Raw genomic sequence first — 23275 nt, forward strand, 5'->3', positions numbered from 1 at the left:
ATGGCTGTCCATTTCTTATTCTTCTCAGCTCTCCTTTCTGGGTTGCAGACCTTGCTTAGTGAGGAAGCACTTGCCTTTCTCAAAGGCAAAGGAGATAAGACAACAGTCAACAGACACCAGGCAGACAGGATACCGATACAGGAAGAGTTGTTCTGTGTTTAAACTGCCAAATTATGCTAAAATTTAATTACAAAGCAATATTTCTTTATTGCCACTCTTGGCTTGTTTGATAATAGATTTCTCATATAATTAGTCTGTTACAAACATGATAAAAAGCTAAGAAAACTAAAAGCAAAAGGGAGAATTAGCCATATGTTAAAAATTAGTATTTGAGATCATCTGAATTAGAGCCAATGAATGTAAGCAGATAGTGTTTATCAAATTTTAAAGCCCTTTCAAATACAAGGCAGGATGAGATGGAAAAAGAAAATGAAATGGTGCTAATAGAGCCTCCCTGCATAGAAAAGAACATCTCCCTCCCAAATTTCTACTTATTTCTGAAATGAAAACACTTCTAAACTGCTATGCCAACTAAATACAGGGTCACTTGAACTACAATTTTAATGCAATGGTGCAGGCATATTAGTAAGTTTAATGATCAAATGCACTTGTCTTGAACTAATACAATATCTGCAAATGTTGCTCAATGTATGCCAATAAAAGACATTACAGTACAATATGAAGCTAATTCCAGTACTTCTGAACTATTTAGCAGGCCATTTTCCTCTTTCTGTATTATACAAAAGCAGAGGTTAAGATTGAGCATTAACTTTTCTTGCTGTTTGATATAGAAGGCACTGACAAACCAGCAACAGATGAAGAGATGATAACCATTTTAAAATGAAGTGGAAAACAAGAATTGCATATGAATACTGGCACCAAAGAAAACGAGGAGCAGCAGGAAACTGAACAGTTCAGTATGAAGGGCAACTTTCAAATCCACAGCATAAAACCAAATGTGAATATCTACAATAATCAATCAGCCAGCCTGAACCACCAATTTTGAGATCTAAATTTACTTGCAGATAGCATATAGAAATACGGTTCCACAGAGTTCATGGAAGGAAACGAAAATATGATAAGCAAACCTTATTTTCACGGTCCTAGGCTTACTTTTGGTAAAACAGAACTTGCCTTTTACAGTAATTTTAGTCTCCATCTTAGCACAGAATAACCCAAGCCAAGCAGTACCACTATTTCCAGGGATTTCAATATATATCAGCTCATGGATGAAGATCATAAAATACAAAAGTAAAACAAACTTGCCTTTCATAGCACGATTACACCATGGTGCTTGAATCTTGCAGAGCTAATGGTCTGAAGGTCAGGCTCTTTGGAACAGATGCACTAATCTCTTATTATCTGTATATTACACAATTTCAGATAGTATTTTTTTCTTGGAACTGACAGATAAAGCTCTATTTGTTGCTCAGGATTACTATGATCATTAATGAGAGTGCTTCTTTTTGGGTGTGTTCACAGTGTGAGAGCTCAGCTGTTATTGAGTACGGGTTGCTATATAAATAGTGATGGCAAGTTAAACAGTAGGCAGAAATAAGACACATGAATTCTATGCAGGTAAGATATTGTCAAAATAAGGATTAAACACAAGATATCCACAGAAATAAAGATTATATACAATATAAATCAAAATCACAGAAGGCAAAAATTAATGATCTTGCTCTGAAATGAAATAGTTTAAGGAAACATGCAATTTTGTTATTATAGCCTCTGTAGTGTATCAGATTTTAAAACTCTGTAAGTACAACAGAATCTAACATGACAGAAATTGGAGGGAAAACAACACACAATAAAATGTGCATAAACCCTACCTCATTTATATAAAACTGGTATTACTACCCTCTAAAGAAAGTAAAGACTGGATGGACATAATAATACTAGCTAATTGGCAGGTATTACTTCAGACAGTATTTTTTCTTGGAACTGACAGATAAAGCCCTATTTGCTGCTCAGGATTACTATGATTATTAATGAGAGTGCTTTTTTTTTGGGGTATGTACACAGTGTGAGAGGTTAGTTCTTACTGAGTACAGGTTGGTGTACTCAGCTTCTAATAAAATCATAATGAAAGATGAAACCAAGAGCATGTAAATATCACAAAATAAAAATGATATGACGTTAAATGATATAGCTACTGTCGGAATAAGAAACAATGTAGAAGCAGCTTTGAATAAGCTTAAGTAACATACGTAGTATAATATTTCAGAGCCTTTAGATAATAATAATTGTATGCTATTAAACACACCATTTTTAGACTATAAAATATATCAGAACTAATATGTCAGGTATTAGAAAGAGGTTATTTTGAAAATGAGATTGCAATCAAAGGATTTACCCTATCCATTAGTAATGCAGCACTGAAGATACGTAATGAAAACAATCTCCAGTTTCTTTTGAAGTGTTTTGATGTGCGGTTCAGTGGCAACAGGAGCCAATATCACTGAAAGATGACTCAGACCTAAAAATTATTTTACTTTATAATTTTTTCTTACAATGTGCCAAATTGCCTACAGTTAATAACATCTAGATTCACAACATCTATTTTCCTTAGCTTTAAAGGCATGTATTTAATTTTTAACAACAATAAAAAAACCCCATGTTCTAGAGGAAAATTGAAGGCATTTCTCTCAAGTCAAGAGCTTCCAATATGTAGTCAGAAAAGTTCTTAGAATAATTCATGTTTTCTTCCACCGAAATTTTTAAGTAAAAGCAATCTTTCTAACCCCTGATTGGACACCATCATTGAGTGGTGGGGAAAGAGGAACAAGTACAATGAAGACCAAAACTTTTTCAAAGGCTTTAACTTTACTGTACATTTTTCTGTCATCTTAAGAAGAACTTTGGGCTACACAGGCTCACTCATTATATCAAACTAAATATAAAAGCATGGGTAATATAAAACAAATCTAAAGTGCATGGTCCTAGCAAATATTTCCTTTCCTCTGTATCTGGAAGAAGTAGTTTTTTGTATCTTAAACACTTATACACAAATGCATGCAGAATTTTCACCAAGGGCCAAGTTCATCATATGTAGATCTCCATAGGACTACTCCCTGTGAAACATACACTGGCCTGGACCTCTGGATACTTAATGCATCATATTTAAATAAAGCTTCCAATATGTTTGCAATGTGACAATATTACAACATGTAATTGTATTACAACAATATTTCAACAGCGAGGAAAATAATGCACTTTAGAAACCGAAGTCAACTTTCCCATAAAATCCTGGTCCAGCACAATGGTGACTGTAAATTTGAAATAATTACCATTACCTAAATAGTGGGATAAAATTAATATAAGATACTGTTATGTTTTTAATAGAACTCACAATCCATGAGTTTATAGTACGTTCTGTTCTATTAATCCCAACACCACAATAATAAATAAAGCACCAACCCAGAATCAGGGTGAAATTCTGGTCTGCTTTTCATCAGAATCACAAAGAGAAAGGAGAACACCTGGTATTCGTATATGATGTCTTACCATGCCATCTTTGTATTCAGCAAGGGAGATAACCAAAGTATTTTGATGTATTTTGTAAAGACAAATTATTACAGTGATCAGCTATTATTTTGATAGAAAAACTAGCAATCTGAATAGAAAGATGTTACAGATTGTTCAGCACTCTGCTGTCTGTAAGATAATAAATGTTACCATGTTACACTCTGAAGTACAAATCATGAGCTGAAAGAATGGTCAACAGAAAGTGAGTATAAACAGACATTTTCAAGGTTACCTATGAAGGATGAATCTTTCTGTAATTTTGTAATGAGCTGCTCACATACGCATTTCTTCACAGTTAATCGAGTTCACTACATTAAAAGATTTTTAAGGATTTTTCTTAAAGTGAATCCTTTCTCAGCTTGTGGTCAAAATACCTTTTATAATAATATCACTAAAATATGTGAAGCAATCATGTGCCACTACTTGCTCATTTAGCTAATTTCACTGCAGAGAACAATCTATTGTATTAACCTTTAGAGCGAGTCCTTCCTGGTAGAGTATTTAACTGAACTCCTCCAAATAAAGCATTCTTACTAAGAGGGCACAAGAAACGAAGATGCTAAATGAAGGCAATCCCAGCATCCCAGCAGCACAGAGGTGAGTCCTACTATAAAATGGTGTGGGGGTCAAACATATTGCTTTTAGCCATAGATTCAAGTTTCAAGAAAGCCAACACTGTCCTATTTTGTACTGTAAACATTACACACTTTAATATATGGACATTCAAGGTCCCACAGAATGTTTGCTTAAAACAATACTCCTAACTAAAGATTACACACGTGCTCACACACATACAAGCACACACTCTGTGGGCGTTCAGGGCTGTTTCTTCTCCAACACCATTTCAGTGAGATTACTGTATCTCTTATAACATGCCCCTAGGTACTTTAAACAGTCAGAAATAATTTTTAATCTAGTAATTACAGTCATCAGTTTTTTGGAAGTCTTGACTCTTCTGCAGACTGTGAGAGTTTCAGTAGGTCACCTCCAGTCCTGGAGTTTGCTCCTCCAATGGGATGATGGCACTTACCGTTCCTTTGTAAAATGCTTTAAGGTCTATGACTGCCAAGAATGCAAAGAACAAAGAACTGCTGCTAGTATTAAAGAGCTCTGACATGAACTATAAAAGTCAGAACATAAACAAAGAGTGTATATAATAAATTGCACTACAAAGTGAAGTTCAACAGTACAGGTTTACATAGCAGCCATAGCAGTTCTTGCTCCAGTTGGAATTGCAAAATTATTGCTATACTGCTACTGCAACTCTGAACAGGATGGAAAACTTTGGACAACAAACAGAAAAAAAAAAAACCTGCAAAAGGTCATCCATTTATCCTACAGAGCAGTCATACCGAGATACCAAATTCTTGAGGCTGGAAATCAATGAGATTTTTCAGCACCAAGCTCTTAAGAGCAACTGATTTCTTAAAACTAAGTATATGCCATCAACAAAGAGAACTTTTTATGCAGTAAGAGAAACTACCTCTGTATGTCACATGCTGACTAGCATGCATGTGGGAAGAAGGAAGGTCTTTAACTGAAAAAGAAACACTGTGATGTAAAGTATCAAAGTTCATTTCTCTATTTTGCAACTTCATTTAATTCATAGTTCTTTTATAACACACTGATGATCCTACTTCTCCGTGGCACACGACTTCTATTATAAGTACTGCCAATACTGGAGTGATGGGTACCATGTGAACACAGATAGTGTAAAAGAGGAGAAGAAAGTCAGGAGATGCCACATCTTTCACCCTAACCTGGCATCATTCAGCCCTTTTGGGACCAATCATTGATTCAATTGGACACTGGACTTGCCTCACTGTTTCTACTCCTCACTTTTAACTCAACTAAAATCCATGTTGTCCGAATATTTTTTCCCTTTCAGCAACAGACTATTTGCAATTATATGTGAAAAGCAATATTAATACCATAGTAAAAAAGCATAGTATGAATAAAAGCATTAACATTAAGAAGTTATTCCCCTCCCAGTAAAACTAAGATAGCTCATCATACTGGCACCAAACACATAGCAGCACTAGATGAACAGCAGCACACTGTGACTTGCTGTGCTCTCTGCCTTTTGAAGACAAAAAGCAAGATCACATTTCCAGCTTGTAGAAACTGACAATGTCACATAATAGCAAAAAAGGAATAGTTTTGTTAATGGTATGTTAAAAAAAAAAATAAAAAATAATATTATGAGTGAAAGTACTTACATTTTCATCATAAACAAGGTACCACAGGACAATGCGCTATTACATGTTCTGCTTGACTGATGACAAGGTATGAAAGGCTTGAATCATGACAGTTGTGCTAAGAGCACAGCTAAGTAGAGTTACAATAAAATTACAATTCACTCTTGTTTCCATCCACACAGTTATTCAATTTTTGGTTTTATTGAAAAGATTTATATCAGAGTGTTAGTTTTGGTGGTGACATTTGCTTATCAGAAAAGGTAAGATATTTAAGGAGACCATCAGACATAAAACTGCCTTCCCTTATTTCTTCTGATTTGATCACATTTAAAACAGTTAAACAATGGACTTATGGAAGGCTTTTCATGCAGTACTTTTCTTCCGAGGCTGACAATCTCACTGTCCTTTATATAAATAATGGCTCCCTTCATGCAAGCAATTAATAAAAAAAATATAAAATAGACACAGACATGTATGTAACTCTTGACTAGCATTCACACACAGACTTAGAAAACCCTTAGATGGTTTTACAGTCAAATCCTGCTGCTCTTATGGATGCTGAGCAATCGACTGAGCGAAAGAGAAAAACCACTTACGAGACAGAGAACTACTCCAGGGAGAGCCTGAACCTTGGCTAATATGGGAACTTGGGATCCCATCACATTTCTTGACATTGTTCCCAAGTTGGCCATAAACATGTCTCTCCCCTTGAAGCACAGTATAATGTAAAGGCCTGTTCCCAGTCACAGAGCATAAAAATGCTGCCTGAACAAAGATAAATAAAGCTATATTTGCATCTACGTAAGAGCTGTTAAAGTAAAACTGTGAGCTGCTACTCAAACCCACCACAGTTTCTATGTCACCTCAGTCACTTTTCCTCCTGGATTCCCTTGTCAGTGACAATGTTTCATCTGTTAAGAGATAAGTCCTGACCTGGATCCATAGTCCCTGCATAAAATACACCAAAATTGCCTGTTCCGACACATACCAGAGATGACAGCTCTCTTCTTGCTGTGGTATGAGCCTGTTGCCAGATCTGTGAGCTTTTTCACAGGAGAAGTGTGTGCAATACAAATGCAACTTGGTTCTGTCATGCCCAGCTCTTGGAGTGGTTGTGCCTCACAAGGGACATTACTGAGGCTACAGAGAAAAGAGTCTGGTTCCTGGATCCGACCCTGTGTGTGACCTCTCTGAATTGACCACTTCACAGCGCTGTGGAGTACCTCCACCAAGGCAGAAGAACCAGGTTCTTAACCTGATATGCCTCTAAGGTGAAGACAACTGACTCCCTCAAAATGTTTTCCTGGTAAATTATTCCTTTCCTAACTATAAATACTAAACTGCAACAGAATACTTTTAGTATGCAAAAACCAAGCCAACCCCATTGTGTATATACCCTGGAGTTTGTTTTCAATGCCCCTAGAACATCTTCCCTCATTAATATTTTAGTCATTTTGGAGCCCAGACTGAAGAAAGCAGATGAGCCGTGTCAAAGAAGTCCCTTCACCCTGCCCTGACCATGAACTCTAGAAAATAGCTGCTCAGGCAGGAGAAAAGATGGTCAGTAGGATAATTTTTGAAGCAAGAGTGATGGGTAAAACTGATTTACTTCTATACATAAATCCTAGGTCACATCCATACCTAATTCAGTGTTACAGTCTGGCCACACTCTGACAGAGAACACTTCATATCATCAAATGTAATCAAACAGCAGAGCTATAAATAAAGCCATCAGCAGCCATGTAAACGCAAAGCTAATCAAAACAGCTGAGATTGCTCCCTGGGAGAGCTTTTCGGATATTTGAATCTGTTTTATAAAAAGCAAATCCATTTGCATATACCTGAGCTAAGATAATTCATCAATCTGAAAAAATTCTGTTCTGAGATCAGAGAAATCATTACAAATAAATGGATTCCCAAGACATTGATTTTTATCCCAAAGACACAAAAGCCACCATTAAACCCACCAACTTTCAGTAGTGTTTCAAACTGGTATTTTACAAGCACCATTTAAAATTGAAGTTACCCAGTTAATCCAAGCTTTGAAAAACCAGAAACTGGGTGTCTGTTTTGGGCAGCCACTCTATCTTACCTAACCACAAAACTTCTGTGCTTCATAAATCACAGATGTAAGGTAAAGCAGAAAGACAACTGCTTCCTCTACACTTAGCATTAAACCCCTTGAATTCCTATTGTCTGACTGCACTTGTGAGCTGTAAGCCATGATGAACCAGGAGAGAAGGCAGCAAGAGTGCTCAGAGGAGAGTGAAGCGGTTTGTCTTCTGCACTGACAGTGCAAAGAGGCAGTATCTCACATTGCCTCCTCATACAGACTCTTCTGATCAGTTTCTTTCTTCAGTAATATCCAATCTTGCATTTTTCAGAAGCTAGTAGGAAAGTGTAGGCAATTCTGATTAGTCAAGCTTCTATCACACAAGGAATTTCTGCTGGGATTGCCAGACATCTAGAGCTTCCCAGAAGAAAACCTCTCATTTCTAAGATTTCTTGTACAGCAACACTTTTGAAGCTATCAGGCATCAGAAACTCAATTTTTGCAATATGAAAAATGACTATATTGGTAAATGAAATAAACTCTGTATGAGCGTTTGTCTGTGAGCATCAAGGACTTTTAGAAATACTATGTAATTGCAAAGCAATTCTCAGGTAAGTTATGAGGAGAAATACACAACAGATCATCATCAAAAAAAAATAGCCGCCTAGTTTACTCTTTCAGTACTTTGAATGTTTTAAGTCTATGACACTGCAGTTAAATATTTGTAGACTTCAGCCTGAAAAATTCTAAACAATTGTCAAATTTTAGTAAATTCAAGGAAGTTCAGGGACGAACCTTCCAACAGAGACCTGAGGATATATAGAGGCAATATGTTAGGTTTACTGAGGTCTAAGTAAGCAACTATATTGAGGTCTGCACAACAAAACCGGTAATTTAACTTCAATATTGCACAGTATTTTCAGGCCTTACTCAGAGTAAGTTATGTGAAACAACTGATATACATAGCACCCAACAATGCAATAGAAATCAAGACAGATTTAAACAAACTTAACATTTTACACTATTGGTCCCCTTCTGAAAGACATATTACCAATCACACTCTCAAAATCATATGCTTATCAAACTATAGAGAATTCACATAATATTAAAAATGCTGATGAAACTGTAAACATATGCCACAGATGATGAAAATATTTTCACTTTGACAGTAGGGGCACAATTACTTAGAGATCCCAACCTCTCTGACTTAGTGAGCTGTTTCTTTCCTTTGTCTTTTCTTGACAATTTGGAGAAAATCTAGCAGATGCAACAAAGTGGCAAGTCAAATGGAGTGGCTAAAAATCACTGCAGTTTAATTTAAACACTTGAAATACCAGTACATGTACAAAAGAAAAGAAATATACAGTGTAAAAATAAAAAATCATATTCAAAGACAAAACCTCCGTTAAATTCTCACTAGTCTCCAACCAAATTCCTTTAAAAGAAATCATGCCTGGTATGTTTTGAGGAAAGTCATTCACACACACACAGAGAAATCATTTTCATGGGATAACCCCCACTGCTCATGAGAAACGTTTATACATGAAGTGCAAGTGGATGCCACTGAAGGGCCTAGCTTTGTTCTGAAGAAGCAGAAATTCTCTGAGTGCCTCAATCCCTTTTTTTCCCATCTCTTCGTATATCGAATTGGTTGGCAGGAAGCAAGCTTGAACTAGCAGGTGATACGATGTGCTTGTTTTCATCTCTTCTATCTTTGTTCTACTTTAAGACTTGCCAAATTGGTTATTACTTACGTTAATTTAATTTATATGCCATCTAAAGTACAAAGTGGACTCTGGGCAATAAAAGTTATGCAATCAGAGATCAAACTCCTTTGTCACACTGTTTACATTAGACTGCTGCTCCTTCTCTTCTTGGAAACAAAGTCAACATTGGACTGGCCAATAGCCCTGCCTAGCAGATATGCTGCCAGAGATGCATGTGGGAACGGGGCCAGTGACTATCCTCGTTTATGATATCCTCCTGTCCTGCAATGCTGTTGTTATCTGGGTCTCAGCCAGCTGATCCCTTCATGATCTGTAGAAAGTATTGGAGGAGGGAGTTGCTTTCAGGACTGTACCTCAGTTGTGCTCAGAGAGAAGACGGGCTGCACACAGCGTGGCTGTTGCCCTGACTCTTACTATTTGCATGCAGAGCTCCTACATGGGGCAACAATGTACCAACATGGCTTTGCAAAGCTGGGTGAAATTTTCCAGCTAAATATTTTATTAGAAAAAAAAAAAAGAAAAATAAAAAATAAGGGAGATTCAGCAACACTGAAGTGTTTTCTGAACTGATACCTGCTCTGTCTGATGCTGTCCACATTTTGTTCTAAAATGTCATTCATGTTTCTTCATATTTAAGGAAATACGCTGAATTGTGTCCTTTCAAGATGGACACCATAAGCTGATAGATTTCATATAATTTTTCATTCAACTTATGAACTGCCAAAACCCTTGATAATTATTTAAAAAAAACAACCTGGGAACATTTTTTTTTCATAATTTGAGTTCTGCATATTTCATTCCTTACGACACACAATTTAGAGTATCTAAGGGGCATTATCTGCGTTGCAGACTCTATATAGATATGTATACAGATTTTTTTAATAGAATTAACATCATCAGCTGCAATAAAGGCAGCAAGCTTTATTGTTATCCTTATTATCATTATTAACCTTGAAAATCCCTTAAAGACACTTGATCCTTTTTTTGTCTTAGGTTATATTCAGTGGATTCTGTTGCTAGCAGTTTTATTCCTAGCCAACAAAAACACTGAAAAATCCCTCAAAGCCCATCTTCACATTCACATGTAAATTGCTAAACAAGACTGACTTAAGTGCCTCTGTCCACTTTTTTTAAACTCAGCCCATTGCTATCTTACCATCAAATGTATGATTAAAACACCTTTATAAAGGTTGTAGAAAAAAACCCCTTCAATATTTTAAAAAGTCAAAACTTCTTTATTTTTAAATAAAACTATTTTATAAAAGATTCAGGATTAAATAATTTCTCACCCCTAATGGACTTAGAGATATGATACTTGTGTTTGAAATACTGTGCTGGACTCAAAGAAGAGTCTCTGCCCGTATTTAGATGCAAAGACCTACTTTATCTTGACTATAACTACGCTGAAGTAACCAAAATATTAAAGGTGATCTGTAAAAGAAAAGAGTGAAAAGAAAAATTCAGGTTTGTGTTTGCAGGGAAAAATTAAGAATTATTTAAAAAAATTTTTTACATTATTGCAAATTCTTCAGTTATTTGAGAAAAATAATACCACGAATGGTTTGTAAGAAATACTATAATGTACTGGCCAGATTTCAAAGTTCTCTTCCTACAAAATATTTTGATCTGCTCTTTGAAACTGTGTTACAGTTGTTAAAAGTATCAGGAAAAAGGCCATAGTGTAAGAAACTGCAAAACACAACAAAAAAGTTGTGACATCTTGAGCAGCCATTTGAGTAGATGATTGTATATGACAAGACAGTTCTGCGCCCCCCCCCCCCCTTGGAAAAGCCCTGTGCACATCCAGCTATTTCTATTCTTCCCAGTTTTATTTCTATTATTTCAAGTTTTAAACTAGATAGCCTGAGCTCCCAAGTGAATGCTTAAAAATTGAATGAGTTGTGCCATGCTGAGCAGGCTATCTCATTCAAACAAAGATTAAATCTTATGAAAAGACTGCTTTGGAAAGGAAATAAAAATAATTTCAGGTCTACTAAAATTAAACTCTAAACAAAGGGGTTTTTTTATTTCTGTGAGACAGGAATTCATTCCTGTACCACAGAATTAGAGCATTCTTCCTCTGGATCACTGCGGGTATTCTAAGCCTTTCCAGATAATCCCGCAAGTTTAAGGAAGCCACAAGCTGTGGACCTCATCAGGCAAGAAGTATATAAAGAGTAATAAAATTCAAGTTTAAGGCTGACATTCCCTTACAGGTAGGCACTTATGCAGAAATGTTTAATGCGAAGATAAGTAGACTTTTTTCCCACTCTTCATAGTAGTTTGTCATCGCTCTATTTGTTTTTTCTGTCATAACTTTGATATTATTTCAACTCAGTGTTTTTACTTGCACAAAGTAAAACTTGTGAACACAGCGTGAATCGGATAAAAAAGCAGATAAAAATTGTTTTCAAACACAGCTCACTCAAATACAGTCAGAATTACCAGTCGGTATTTCTATAAAACACTTCATAAAAAGTAAAATAGAAAAATACCGAAGCAACACTTATTAAATACATTTGACATATTTTGAAATTATAGTTCTACAAGACATGTATGACACAGCCAGCTAAAATCAAGATTATACTTTTGGAAAGCAGTAAATTTTCCTAAACACCATGCTACTTATATATAGGCAATAGCCCAAACTACTGTTATATCTCTGTTAAAAATAATCTAGGTAGAAATTGCAAATAGGAAAGCAAATGAATACTTTTGAGTACAAGTCAAAACCAACCACGTAACAGAAGGCAGTCAAAATTTGTATTTCATGGAAAAGGAGAAGAGCCACATGTAACACAAACTCAGCAGAGCAGCAGGACATTGTTTGAAAATGCTAGCCCTTATTAGGAAATCTTTTGGAAGATGAGTAACTGGAACTGAATTATGTTTCTATTAAGGGTAGTGAATTCCTCAGACGGCAATGGTAAACAAAAGAGAACATGCTTACATTCACTCAACAGTTTCAAGGAATTAAGTATCATTACTAGAACAAAGAGTTCCTCTTACAAAAATAATCAGGTCTTCTTTGTTTGCAATATTCTTCTTAATCCATTTGCTCGTTTCCCCCTCCTGCTGTATAAACATTTGAGTGCATGCAGGGCCTCTATGAAGCTTTTGCTGGCTTCAGGGGACTGCATTTTGCCGCCAGGGTGTCAGTTAAGTTTAGAGCCCAGATCCTGTCTCTGTCCCTAATGAACCCTGCTGCAGCACTACAGACTTCTTTTAGCTTGGCTGAAAAGAAAAGTCCATTTAATGTCAATCTCCCTCCATCCTTCTTTTTGTGCAACAGAGCCATTGTCCTCACAGATCACTGCAACAACGCAAAGCAAGCACTAATGGCCTGCCCTGGGAAAAACAACAAACCGGACAGGATAGGAAGGAGTCTCACAGAGATAATACTGAACAGCAAAACAAAGCTAATGAGTGAGCTGCAGGACAGGGCACCACACTTCTGCGAGGCTGTAGAAAGTTACTTGTCAGGGACACACGGTCTAACATTAAGAAAAATACTTGCAAAGTGTGCAGACTTGAGGTAACAAAACTGAGGTATCTGTAGGTAAGGAAGCCCATGTGTAAATGGTAGGTATCCTCGAAGAGATAAATGCCTGATGCCAGCAAATACGTGAAAATTCTCCTCTACAACACAGTGAATTACAGAAGACTAAACTAAACCTGTGGAGTAACTGCACAGCTGTAAACTCATGGGAATTCCGACTCTCAAGATTATTTTCTGAATCTACATTAGGAAAGTTGAGATCGTAGCATTTCAGCTGGATGAACAGGAGATGGCAACAAAAAAGAACATCAGAAAAGAAATCCTATGAACACAGCAATGGGATATTATATTAGACAAAACCCCCCAAAGTGCTGTTTTGTCCCTAGTGTGTTAAATGCTTTGAGAGGTTTAAGATACCTCTCTCTACTGATAGAAACTTTACTGTAATTTCAAAACAAATACAAAATTTACTCATAATTTATAACCATTCTTATATCACAGTTTCTTATGGTGTTGCCCTTTAGCTTAAAAAACTCTTCTGCTTTTTAGATGTTTACTCTCATTGCATTAGTACAGACTAATCATATCCATGTTCAGCCTTCATTTTTATAGGCTGAACAAATCAGGCAATAAATCATCCTTCAGGGTCTCAATTCCCACAGAAATCCAGCATCCAATTTCAGTATTCCAGATGAGCTGTCAGCTGTGCCTCATTCAGTGATGTTAACATTTTCATAGGTCTCCAAGGGAACATCTTACCTGATGCACCCAGGATAGAATTTGCCTTTTCCCTGGCCAGATACTTACACATAGCTTACATTCAGCCTGTGATTTTTATTATATCAATGTCTTCCTGCTCCTCCTGTTTTTTCTAGATAACAGAGCTCCCAGACTGCATCTGGAAATTTTCATTAGTTATTCTGGAAACAATGATCTTGCAATCTGCATTATCACATTTTATCTGAGTTCTATTATTCTAGTCCTCAAGTTCATCCCTCCTTCCTCTACATCACCTGGAACCAACATATTTTCTGAATCAGTATCATCAGCACATTCTATCAGCATACACACTATCTCTCACTAAAATATTAACAAGATCTGCCTGTGCTTTTTATCTTAAAAAGTCAGTAAGCACTCTCTTGCTCTTGTTTTAATAAAAACAGCTGATGCCTGCCTTCTAATGAGTTTGCTCCTGACATCCAGTATTCCTTACTAATATCCATGCTTTCCACCCAGTCTAATAATTAAGAGATGATTTATTGAAGTCTAGATAAGTTTTTTGAACTTTGTCTACCTCTCGGCTTTCTTATCAAATAAATAGAAATTTTAAATAAACACAATTTCTTACACAAACATAATAAAAGATATGAAAAAATGTTATGAGTTAAAAGAATCATGCTCAGAAATGCAGCTTTTTCATTGTTTATAATTGAAACTCAGACAATCAAAATGAGTTGTGAAAAAAAAAAAAAAAAAGCCTGCCCACTGCAAGAAAAGGTTGTGAAAAAGTAATAAAATCATGAAAAGAAGCAATGTCTTTCTCAAGAAAGAAAACAAACAAACCCTCCTTATCCCAAAGGCCCCCACCCTCCAGCATATTTTACTTCTGATTTATTATCTGCTTTATCTCTCTGTACTATCTAGACCTGCATGAAACTTTCCGCTGCATCAAAAAATTACTACAAGGATGGACAGATAATTCTCTCTGCTAGTATTCCCAAAGACTATGAGAATGAAAAACTGAGATTTATTTTTTCCTAGCAGTGTCTACTCTGAAATGCTGTAGTTCTGATCCTGAAAGACTGCTTTACTATGATTAATTTCCGTGTTTCCCAGGCAGTGTTATTTTTAGCACATCATAGTTGTGCTTGCTAACAGTTATGAAGTACTTCCAGTGAACCATCATACTCTCCACCATTGCAGGACAATTTGTATAATGATGGGGTTGTCTTTTCTAAACATTCACCTAAACTTCGGTTATTCGATGAAACCGTAAGAGAAAGACTTCTTAAGATCAGCCTCAGAAGGTGAACTCTTTTGAGCCAGTAATGGGAACAATATACATTCAAAGTCTCATATTTCTCTTACATGAGATCACTAATATTTCTCAAGCAATGTCAATGGAAAACTAGTAAGAATACTGACATCAATGGTGTTGAGCATCTTGGAAAATAAAAGTAGTCTCAAAGAACTAAGATTTGGAAAAAAAAATAGAGCCCATATCTCAAAAGGCTCACCAGTCACATCTCTGGTAGTTTTGTTTATATTTATCTCAAAGCTGTTATTTTCAGTCTTTCTACGGGTACTGTTTAGTATATTGGATATCTTAAGTAAACATTCCCAAACTATTTTGCAGTTCCTTTGAAATGCTTATTGTCAATGCTTTTGATAGGAAAGTCATCAGAAGTGGGGTGGATGAAGAATGACATTCCTTTAAGTTTTTCTTTTAAAACAAACAAAACCGCAGTCAGTCCTCCTTCCATTTGCCTTAAAGAAAAATCCATCTTGCTGACTCAGCAGACAACTGCATCAGGCTGAGTATTTCATAGAATCATAGAATCATAGAATAGTTAGGGTTGGAAAGGACCTTAAGATCATCTAGTTCCAACCCCCCTGCCATGGGCAGGGACACCCCACACTAAACCATGCCACCCAAGGCCTCATCCAACCTGGCCTTGAACACTGCCAGGGATGGAGCATTCACAACCTCCCTGGGCAACCCATTCCAGTGCCTCACCACCCTCACAGTAAAGAATTTCTTCCTTATATCCAATCTAAACTTCCCCTGTTTAAGTTTGAACCCGTTACCCCTTGTCCTGTCACTACAGTCCCTAATGAATAGTCCATCCCCAGCATCCTTGTAGCCCCCCTTCAGATACTGGAAGGCTGCTATGAGGTCTCCACGCAGCCTTCTCTTCTCCAGGATGAACAGCCCCAACTTTCTCAGCCTGTCTTCACACAGGAGGTGCTCCAGTCCCCTGATCATCCTCGTGGCCCTTCTCTGGACTTGTTCCAACAGTTCCATGTCCTTTTTATGTTGAGGACACCAGAACTGCACACAATACTCCAAGGGAGGTCTCACGAGAGCAGAGCAGAGGGGCAGGATCACCTCCTTCGACCTGCTGGTCACACTCCTTTTGATGCAGCCCAGGATACGGTTGGCTTTCTGGGCTGCGAGCGCACACTGCCGGCTCATGTTCATTTTCTCATCGACCAACACCCCCAAGTCCTTCTCTGCAGGGCTGCTCTGAATCTCTTCTCTGCCCAACCTGTAGCCGTGCCTGGGATTGCTCCGACCCAGGTATGTCATAGAGATGTGGCACTACCAAATCTCTGATAGCAAGATGGTGAAGATATTGTGTCAGAATGGTTGCTAAGCACTGTTAGCACTTCAAAAGAACAAGAGAAGCATGCTCCTACTAGCAGATGACCTTTCTAAACCCCCAGCTGCAGACCAGGGGTTAGAAAGTAAAAGGATGGAACCTTTTCACCTTCCTAAGGCAGGTCCCTTCCAATCTCTAACATACTGTGATATTGTGATACCTCTGCATGCACCAGGTGAACTGAGAGGGATCTAGGAATGGGAATACTTCTGTTTATTTGAGACTGAGCTTTTTCTGTTCTCCAGAACTGATCTCACTGGTGACCATTACCTATATCCACTTTGAAATGCATTATTATGTCTCTATTTATGGTACAAATTCTGTAACAAAATTCTTTCCTCCTACGGCAGCAGTTTTTATCTCTTTTAAAAACAAACCGAGGACCCCCAAATCAAAATGCAGGAATCAATACTGCCTTCAGTCACTTAGTGGTTGGGAACTAATATAAGAGTATCTTTAGGGCAATAAAGTTCTGTATCACAAAATCAGAACAACAGATGATGCTTTCCTATCATAATCTGTTTTCCTGTAATTCTCCTAAGATTTAAAGTTTAGATGCTGTAATTATTTAGAAAATCTGCAGTTATATGTTTAATTTTTATATATGTATATATCTATATGCAAAAATACAGGCTTGCAAAGAAAGCTAGAAAAGTTGGATTACAACTGAAATTTAACTGAATATGCCTGGAGCTATTTTCATTCTTCTGTGGTCTTTCTAAGGGCTTTGCTTCTCTTTTTAACTGTGACAGCCGAGCTGGATTTCCATTAGGAATACTGCTAGAAGATTACAAGCGTTTTTTTGCTGAACTATAAAATCTATCGAATTTGTGGGCACAACGAACAAAGCACAGTAAGGATTTCGTTATTTCGATGAACAGTTATTAGAAGTATTATGAAATTTTGAACACAATCAAAAAGAAGGTGCAGCAGAAAGATACACTTTTCCTTGCAGATTTACACAAAAACAAAGCCCAATTCTTTCACTAACAATCTTATAAGGCACATATTCAGCATAAATATTTTCCAACAGCATTGAAAAAGGTTGCACAAAATAATGGGATTACTGGTCCTTTCTAAATCTAAGATGCAAGTGGATCTGCCCCATGTATGCAAAGTGGTCCACGTGTGTATATATAGACCCATACATGCATGCACAGGCTCACACACACATTCCTTTTTTCAATTGAAAAGACAATAAAATCTTAGAAATAATAGCTACCTAGTACCAGTTCCATACACATAACTTCTATTGTTATATAAGATTAAACTTGTACAGTATGCTAAAATCAAGAATTACTTAAAGTAAAATTCAGCCCTTATTGACAATTTCTTCAAATGAAAACAGGCAAGATGGAAAATTAATTTTGCTGGTTTCGAAGACAGTAGCAAACCAGAATTTCAGGCCTACATGTTCCACAAAACCATGGAAGCTCCACTTTTCAAGAAATACCTGACCTTTTGTTTCATTTCTTTTCTGAGTTTTCAGAAACAAAGGACTGTATTATGTCACGCAGACCTGACTTCCAATCACGCAAATCATAGGAAAAGAAATTAAACTGACAAAGACAAGAAAAACTAAGGAGGCTGCACATACATTTCTGTATTTTTTATACTTGCTTTAAAATACCTGCTCTGTGTCAACAGCATACCTTCAGTTGCTGAAGATCTGTAACAAAATTTCATATCTGATACCAGTTTTTGGAGGCCCATACACCTCCACATCAGTTTTAAAACTCAGAATTTGGCTATTAGAAGCAATTTTCACAACATCAATTTTAAGCACTTTGTTTATATTATACTGTCGAAACAGGTTTTTGTTTTAAATCTCAGTAGTGGAGACATTACTAAGATACTTAGGCATAAGACATTACAATGAATTAGACCTTTTCAAATTTCTCCTTCCCTTTTGTACACAACAGAAAGGAAGGAAAGTGGGTGCCTGATTTAGAGCATGAGTATCTACTCTCCAGCAAAAAACCTATCAAATGTCATGTGCATATTGCTCTAAAAAATGTATTAATTCAACTCACTGATCTGTGACATAATTTAATTAACAAAATTGTGACTGATAAAACGTGCCACATTTTATTTGTTCTGCTTTTACCACAGATAGTACTGTTTGCTGAGCCATGGAAAGGCAAAATAAATATCACTCTCAACTCTGTTTTACAGTCATAAATAATACATAATCATACTTTTCATATTTGGTATGCTGTTTGAGTTTCATTATAACTTTAGGTGCGCCATTCCTTGCAAAATTCCCACTGCTTTGAAATTTACCCCAAGCAAAATTCAGAGAGCTAGAGTATCATTTCATGATGAATGGGAACATTTCAGCTTTAAACAGATAATGCTGAAAAGTATTTCAAAGTCACAGTTTAGATTTCAAGTTATTTATTAACTTCACTGAGTTAGGGTTCATGCAAGGTAAATGTTTAGTAGCCCCCTGTGCCTTCCTTTTAGGCGTACAGCCCTGGTTCCTGGTCAGAGCTGCACTAGAGTAAGATGGAAAAAAGATTTGCTCTGTCATGGCAATTCCTATTTCAATGACATTTAGGAGTTAAAAGGAACGCTAGATCAAACCACGAAAACATTCTGGAAAATACTTAAAACATTTTCTTTATAGCAAGTGGAGTAAAACACCAACCTAAAATCCTTTCTGTAGTACAGTAACACTTTTTATTACTTTAAGAGTATGCCATTGATTTTGATGCATCTCAAATACCATCTTCCTGTATAAATAATATTAAGGCAGGGTGAAATTTTGAGCAACACAATATCAATTATAGTTCTGGGCTTCAAAGACACCTACTACATCTATCATTTAGTCCAACTACATGAAAATATTCTTTCTGGCTCAAAATCCATAAATAAGCTGTGTAGAAAAGTTATTTACAATCTTTTTAGTTAATGCTGACCAAACTTCACATTTGAAAGAATCACTTCTACTGCTCATCTGGCAACAAAAGAAAAGCAAGGTAAAAGGGTAAAATAGTTGATGACATAAATAAACAATATTGTTACTTACCTTAGTTTAGATTGCCCTGACTATGTGAGAGGGTTGCTGCAATATGTGTGCATATGCGTTCTATGATAGGCTGAAGCTTTTCCTCTTTCTTTTCCTTCTTTTAGTAAGAAAAACCCTCTAGGCCAGATCCTGCTCCCACTGAAGACAAGAGCAAAAATCTTCACTGGGGTTCAATAGGAGCAGAATGGGGATTTTAAAACAGTGGTTTTTTTTCCGTTGTATCTTTCAGCATGAGCTTTTGTTCCTTCAGGATATGCAGATAGGAAGCTTTTAAGATTTCTGAAGACGCAAAAAAGAATTGGAAGTCTTATGTTCCTAATGAAGCATCATGCTGTCATCTAATTTATCTGAAATTACTGACCCCAAATTGCCACTGTTGTTTTTAAGAAAAAATATTGGATTTAATCTTGACTAAGAAATCAAAGGAAGTTTTTGAAAACATTTGTTGCCACTACAGGTACAACCTATTATCCAAGTTATATAACTGCCACTCATTTGCTCAGATATCAATTCCACCGTTTGTACTCAACTCTTGTGCTGGAAGAAATTCCATATACATAAAAATCTGCTCTTATTCGAACCATTACCTACTGTTCATACCCACATGCTTGTTTTCGCATTTCCTTGCCTACCTTCAAAGCCTAACAAGGCTGTGAAGCGATAAAAAAAATTTTTCATTGATCAGGACAGAAAGTTTTTATGGTACATATTCTAAAAAGCATTAGTATATTGTTTCTTGCAGATGTCTAAGAAAATTAGTATCTTAGAAATTTATTCACAGCTGGAAAATCTCCTGAGTGATCTATATCCTTATGCATGTAACACAGATGCCACGGATGAAATAACCACTTTTGGTGAAGGTCCTGTTTCCAAAGAGCTTGTGCCTCACTCACCTGTTTGGCTAAGTTGAGATGTGCTTCTGCTCCTTCGAGACACTATGGCAACCACTTTGGCACTAAGGCTGGAACGCCTTTTCTTCCCACCTGTTCCAACCATGCCGACAGCCGTGTCTGACTGACTTCCGTCATTGTGCTCCAGCTTATACATCTCTCCACTCACACTTGTGCTCTTAGTGATTCTCCCTGAAGTCCCCATCCGTCTGCCTTGCATTTTAGGAGTAAATGTACTACAGTTACAAAGTAAAAACAAACATGTTAATTTGTCGGTGCAATAGCATTTCCAAAAGCATATTTTTTAAATCAGTAAATTAAAGTCTTGATACATTTTCATTTATTTGATTCACAAATAAAAGGTTAATTTGGTGCTCCTCAGAGTATATTTTTCCAGTATTATAATTTGTTCTTCACTTCTTTTAGGGAAATAAATAAAATGAACACTTTCCCATGTATGTCAGAGTGACAGAGAGACACACAACATTTAAAAGTCATGTGAAGCCTTACTGTCTATATTCCCAGAACACAGAAAGCAATAAACCAACAATTTCAGGACAAAAGAAAATTAATATGGACTAAGAGAATGGATGTAGGTATCCTACTGGCACAGCTCACTAAAGCCTTAAGACCTAATAGATATGAAGATATCATCTTCTATATTTTCATACTTCACAGAAAGAGATAATATGCAGTATTTTTTACGTCTTCACTCTCTCACTTCTTTAAATGTAAATGCAATAACCACAGTATGGAGGGCAAAATAATTTTGAGACAAAGCCCCTAATCATCCTCTAGAATTTTCATTGATTGACACAAAAATTAATTGCTCTGGCAGCTCTGTTTGATTTTCTTTAGCTATTGCGTTGCTTTTGAATGTTTCTATACAAAATCTTTTCCTGCTCCTGCACATACAGGCTGTATAAAGTATTCCGAAATATGCTCTAGAGAACAATCTCAAATATACACAGGACATACCAATACACTGTCCTAACACAACTGCAACCAAGCAATGCCCTAGCTCCAATGGCAATACAAAGATAGCTATCACTCTGCAGAGACCCAGAAATTTAAGCTGCAGCCTGACTCACTTCAAACGTAGTTATTAAATCAGGGTAGTAAATGGAAAATTACTTGATCTTGTATTACTTCTTAGTAGACATACTGTCAACATATTAATTTTAGGGATTTGTTTGTTTGTTTGTTTGGTAATTCTGTAATTTGAAGTCAAATTTTGAATGTATTTGTTGAGCAACAGTCCTGCTGTCCCTCCCAGCAGGTTCCCTTCCCAGTAGATGTGATGGCCTGCTCCTGTCACCCTCCTCCACATGAGAAATACAGGGGTCAGAAGTGTAGGCTTCTTTATGTCATGACAAGTTTCAGACAGATAGGAAATCTTGCTATATTCTATAGCAGAAGAACTAACATCCCGTCATTTCTATGGATCTGGGCCCTGCTAAAGCTTAAATCAGTCCTGTCCAGAGACAGATCCAGGAAAGTATACAATAACATACACTGAAATTATGTTTTACTGACAGTTACTAAGATTTACTAATGTGTGACCATAGTTAAGAGCTGATAAAAATATACAATATTTTTTGATGAAGAAGCTGCAAAAGTCAAGTCCTTGGACAGACAACACTTAGTAGAGAGGTCATTATCAATCTCTGCATGGGCTTTTAACTATTTGCAGCACTTAGGATCTGCTCCTCTTAAGTACAGAAAGGGAAAACCAGCAATCACTTTCAAACAGGAGGAGGTGCTGCAATGTGCTGAATTGCTCAAGAACACATTTTCGTGAACCATCTGAGGCACCCTGAGCTTAGAATAAGCTTGTTCTCTTCTATCCCACTGCACCTTTAGTGACTGGCTTTAAGGTTTTGTGGCAAAAAAAAAAGGACATATGTACGTTGATGTTTCTCTGTAAAAAATTCCTTTGTATTTTGTTGTAGATCTCCCCCAGCACACACCCCCTCACATGTATATGAGTGCATACACACACATTGATTCCATCATTCTAGGAAGAATTTCAGCTGCACTCTTTCTTCATTGAAAAAAAAACCCACCCCACCCCAAAATAAAAATACCATCTTTTACAAATATGCAGCTACGAAGAAAGAGATTTTGTGTGAGGCAAATGAGTTCTATTCACTGAAAAATAGTATCAAATTGAGAAAAAGTGCCCTAAAATATTTTCCTCTGTTTCAAAACAGAGTCTCAGTTGTTTTGTGGGGTTTTTTTTTTTAGGGGAGATAAAAATTAATGTCTTGGCTTTAATACAGAATCACGTCTCTAACATAGTAGAGTGTTTATTTGATAGGCTACATATACTACTTTTTAAAGCTGCAATGATCACTAAATGAGGATAGTTTTATGGCTGGTCACAGAATGCAATAACCTAAACTTTACAAAACATCTAACCTAGCAGCTACATTTTTGTTTTGTTTTGTTTTGTATAAAGTAACACAGTTTTCTTTCTTTAACTCTCCACAAACACTGCAACATGAAAAAGCCATGAATTGGGATTGCCAAACAGGAATAACTGTTTTTCAAAGAGCAAATAAAATTAAAAAAAATAGTGATGGACAATCAATGCTGAAACTTCTGATAAAAATATTTTTCTACAATTTGAGAAGATTTACCTTTGGGGCTGGACACTGGTCCATAGCTCTACCACAGAATTCTGGCTATAGCCACAGAATCTTAGGAAATATTTTCTCTTTAAGAAGTGATGCTACTAACTTGCACGCTTATCAGGAAAACCTTAAAACTAAACATCAGATGTACAGTGTGATAATACTCTTTGAATATGCAGTCCACCTCCACCATTAGCCTGGATTCCTGTCACACAATCCCCATATCATACAGAAACCTTGATCCCTAATTCACTATATCAGGGTTTGCCAACATCATTCTACATCAGCTACTTCCCAACACTGAGTCCCTTTTCCTCCTCTGCTGAGGAA

The 23275-nt window shown here is 36.6% G+C and overlaps 1 protein-coding gene across 6 annotated transcripts in view; it reads right to left on the minus strand.

Moving 5' to 3' along the window:
• The window catches only part of RIMS1 (regulating synaptic membrane exocytosis 1), a gene marked incomplete at both ends in the record, with an annotated part of 304350 nt that overhangs the window by 19449 nt on the left and 261626 nt on the right, over positions 1–23275 (minus strand). For 3 of the 6 annotated variants that reach the window (XM_080614500.1, XM_080614499.1, XM_080614501.1), the window contains one exon: positions 20313–20545. The exons of the other annotated variants lie outside the window; for them this stretch is intronic. In XM_080614500.1, the coding sequence (XP_080470626.1) occupies positions 20313–20545 (233 nt within the window). The remainder of the gene's footprint in view (positions 1–20312; positions 20546–23275) is intronic. 6 annotated transcript variants of the gene reach the window in all.

Source organism: Psittacula echo (assembly GCF_963264785.1).
Source record: "Psittacula echo genome assembly, chromosome: 4".
Lineage (NCBI taxonomy): Eukaryota > Metazoa > Chordata > Aves > Psittaciformes > Psittacidae > Psittacula > Psittacula echo.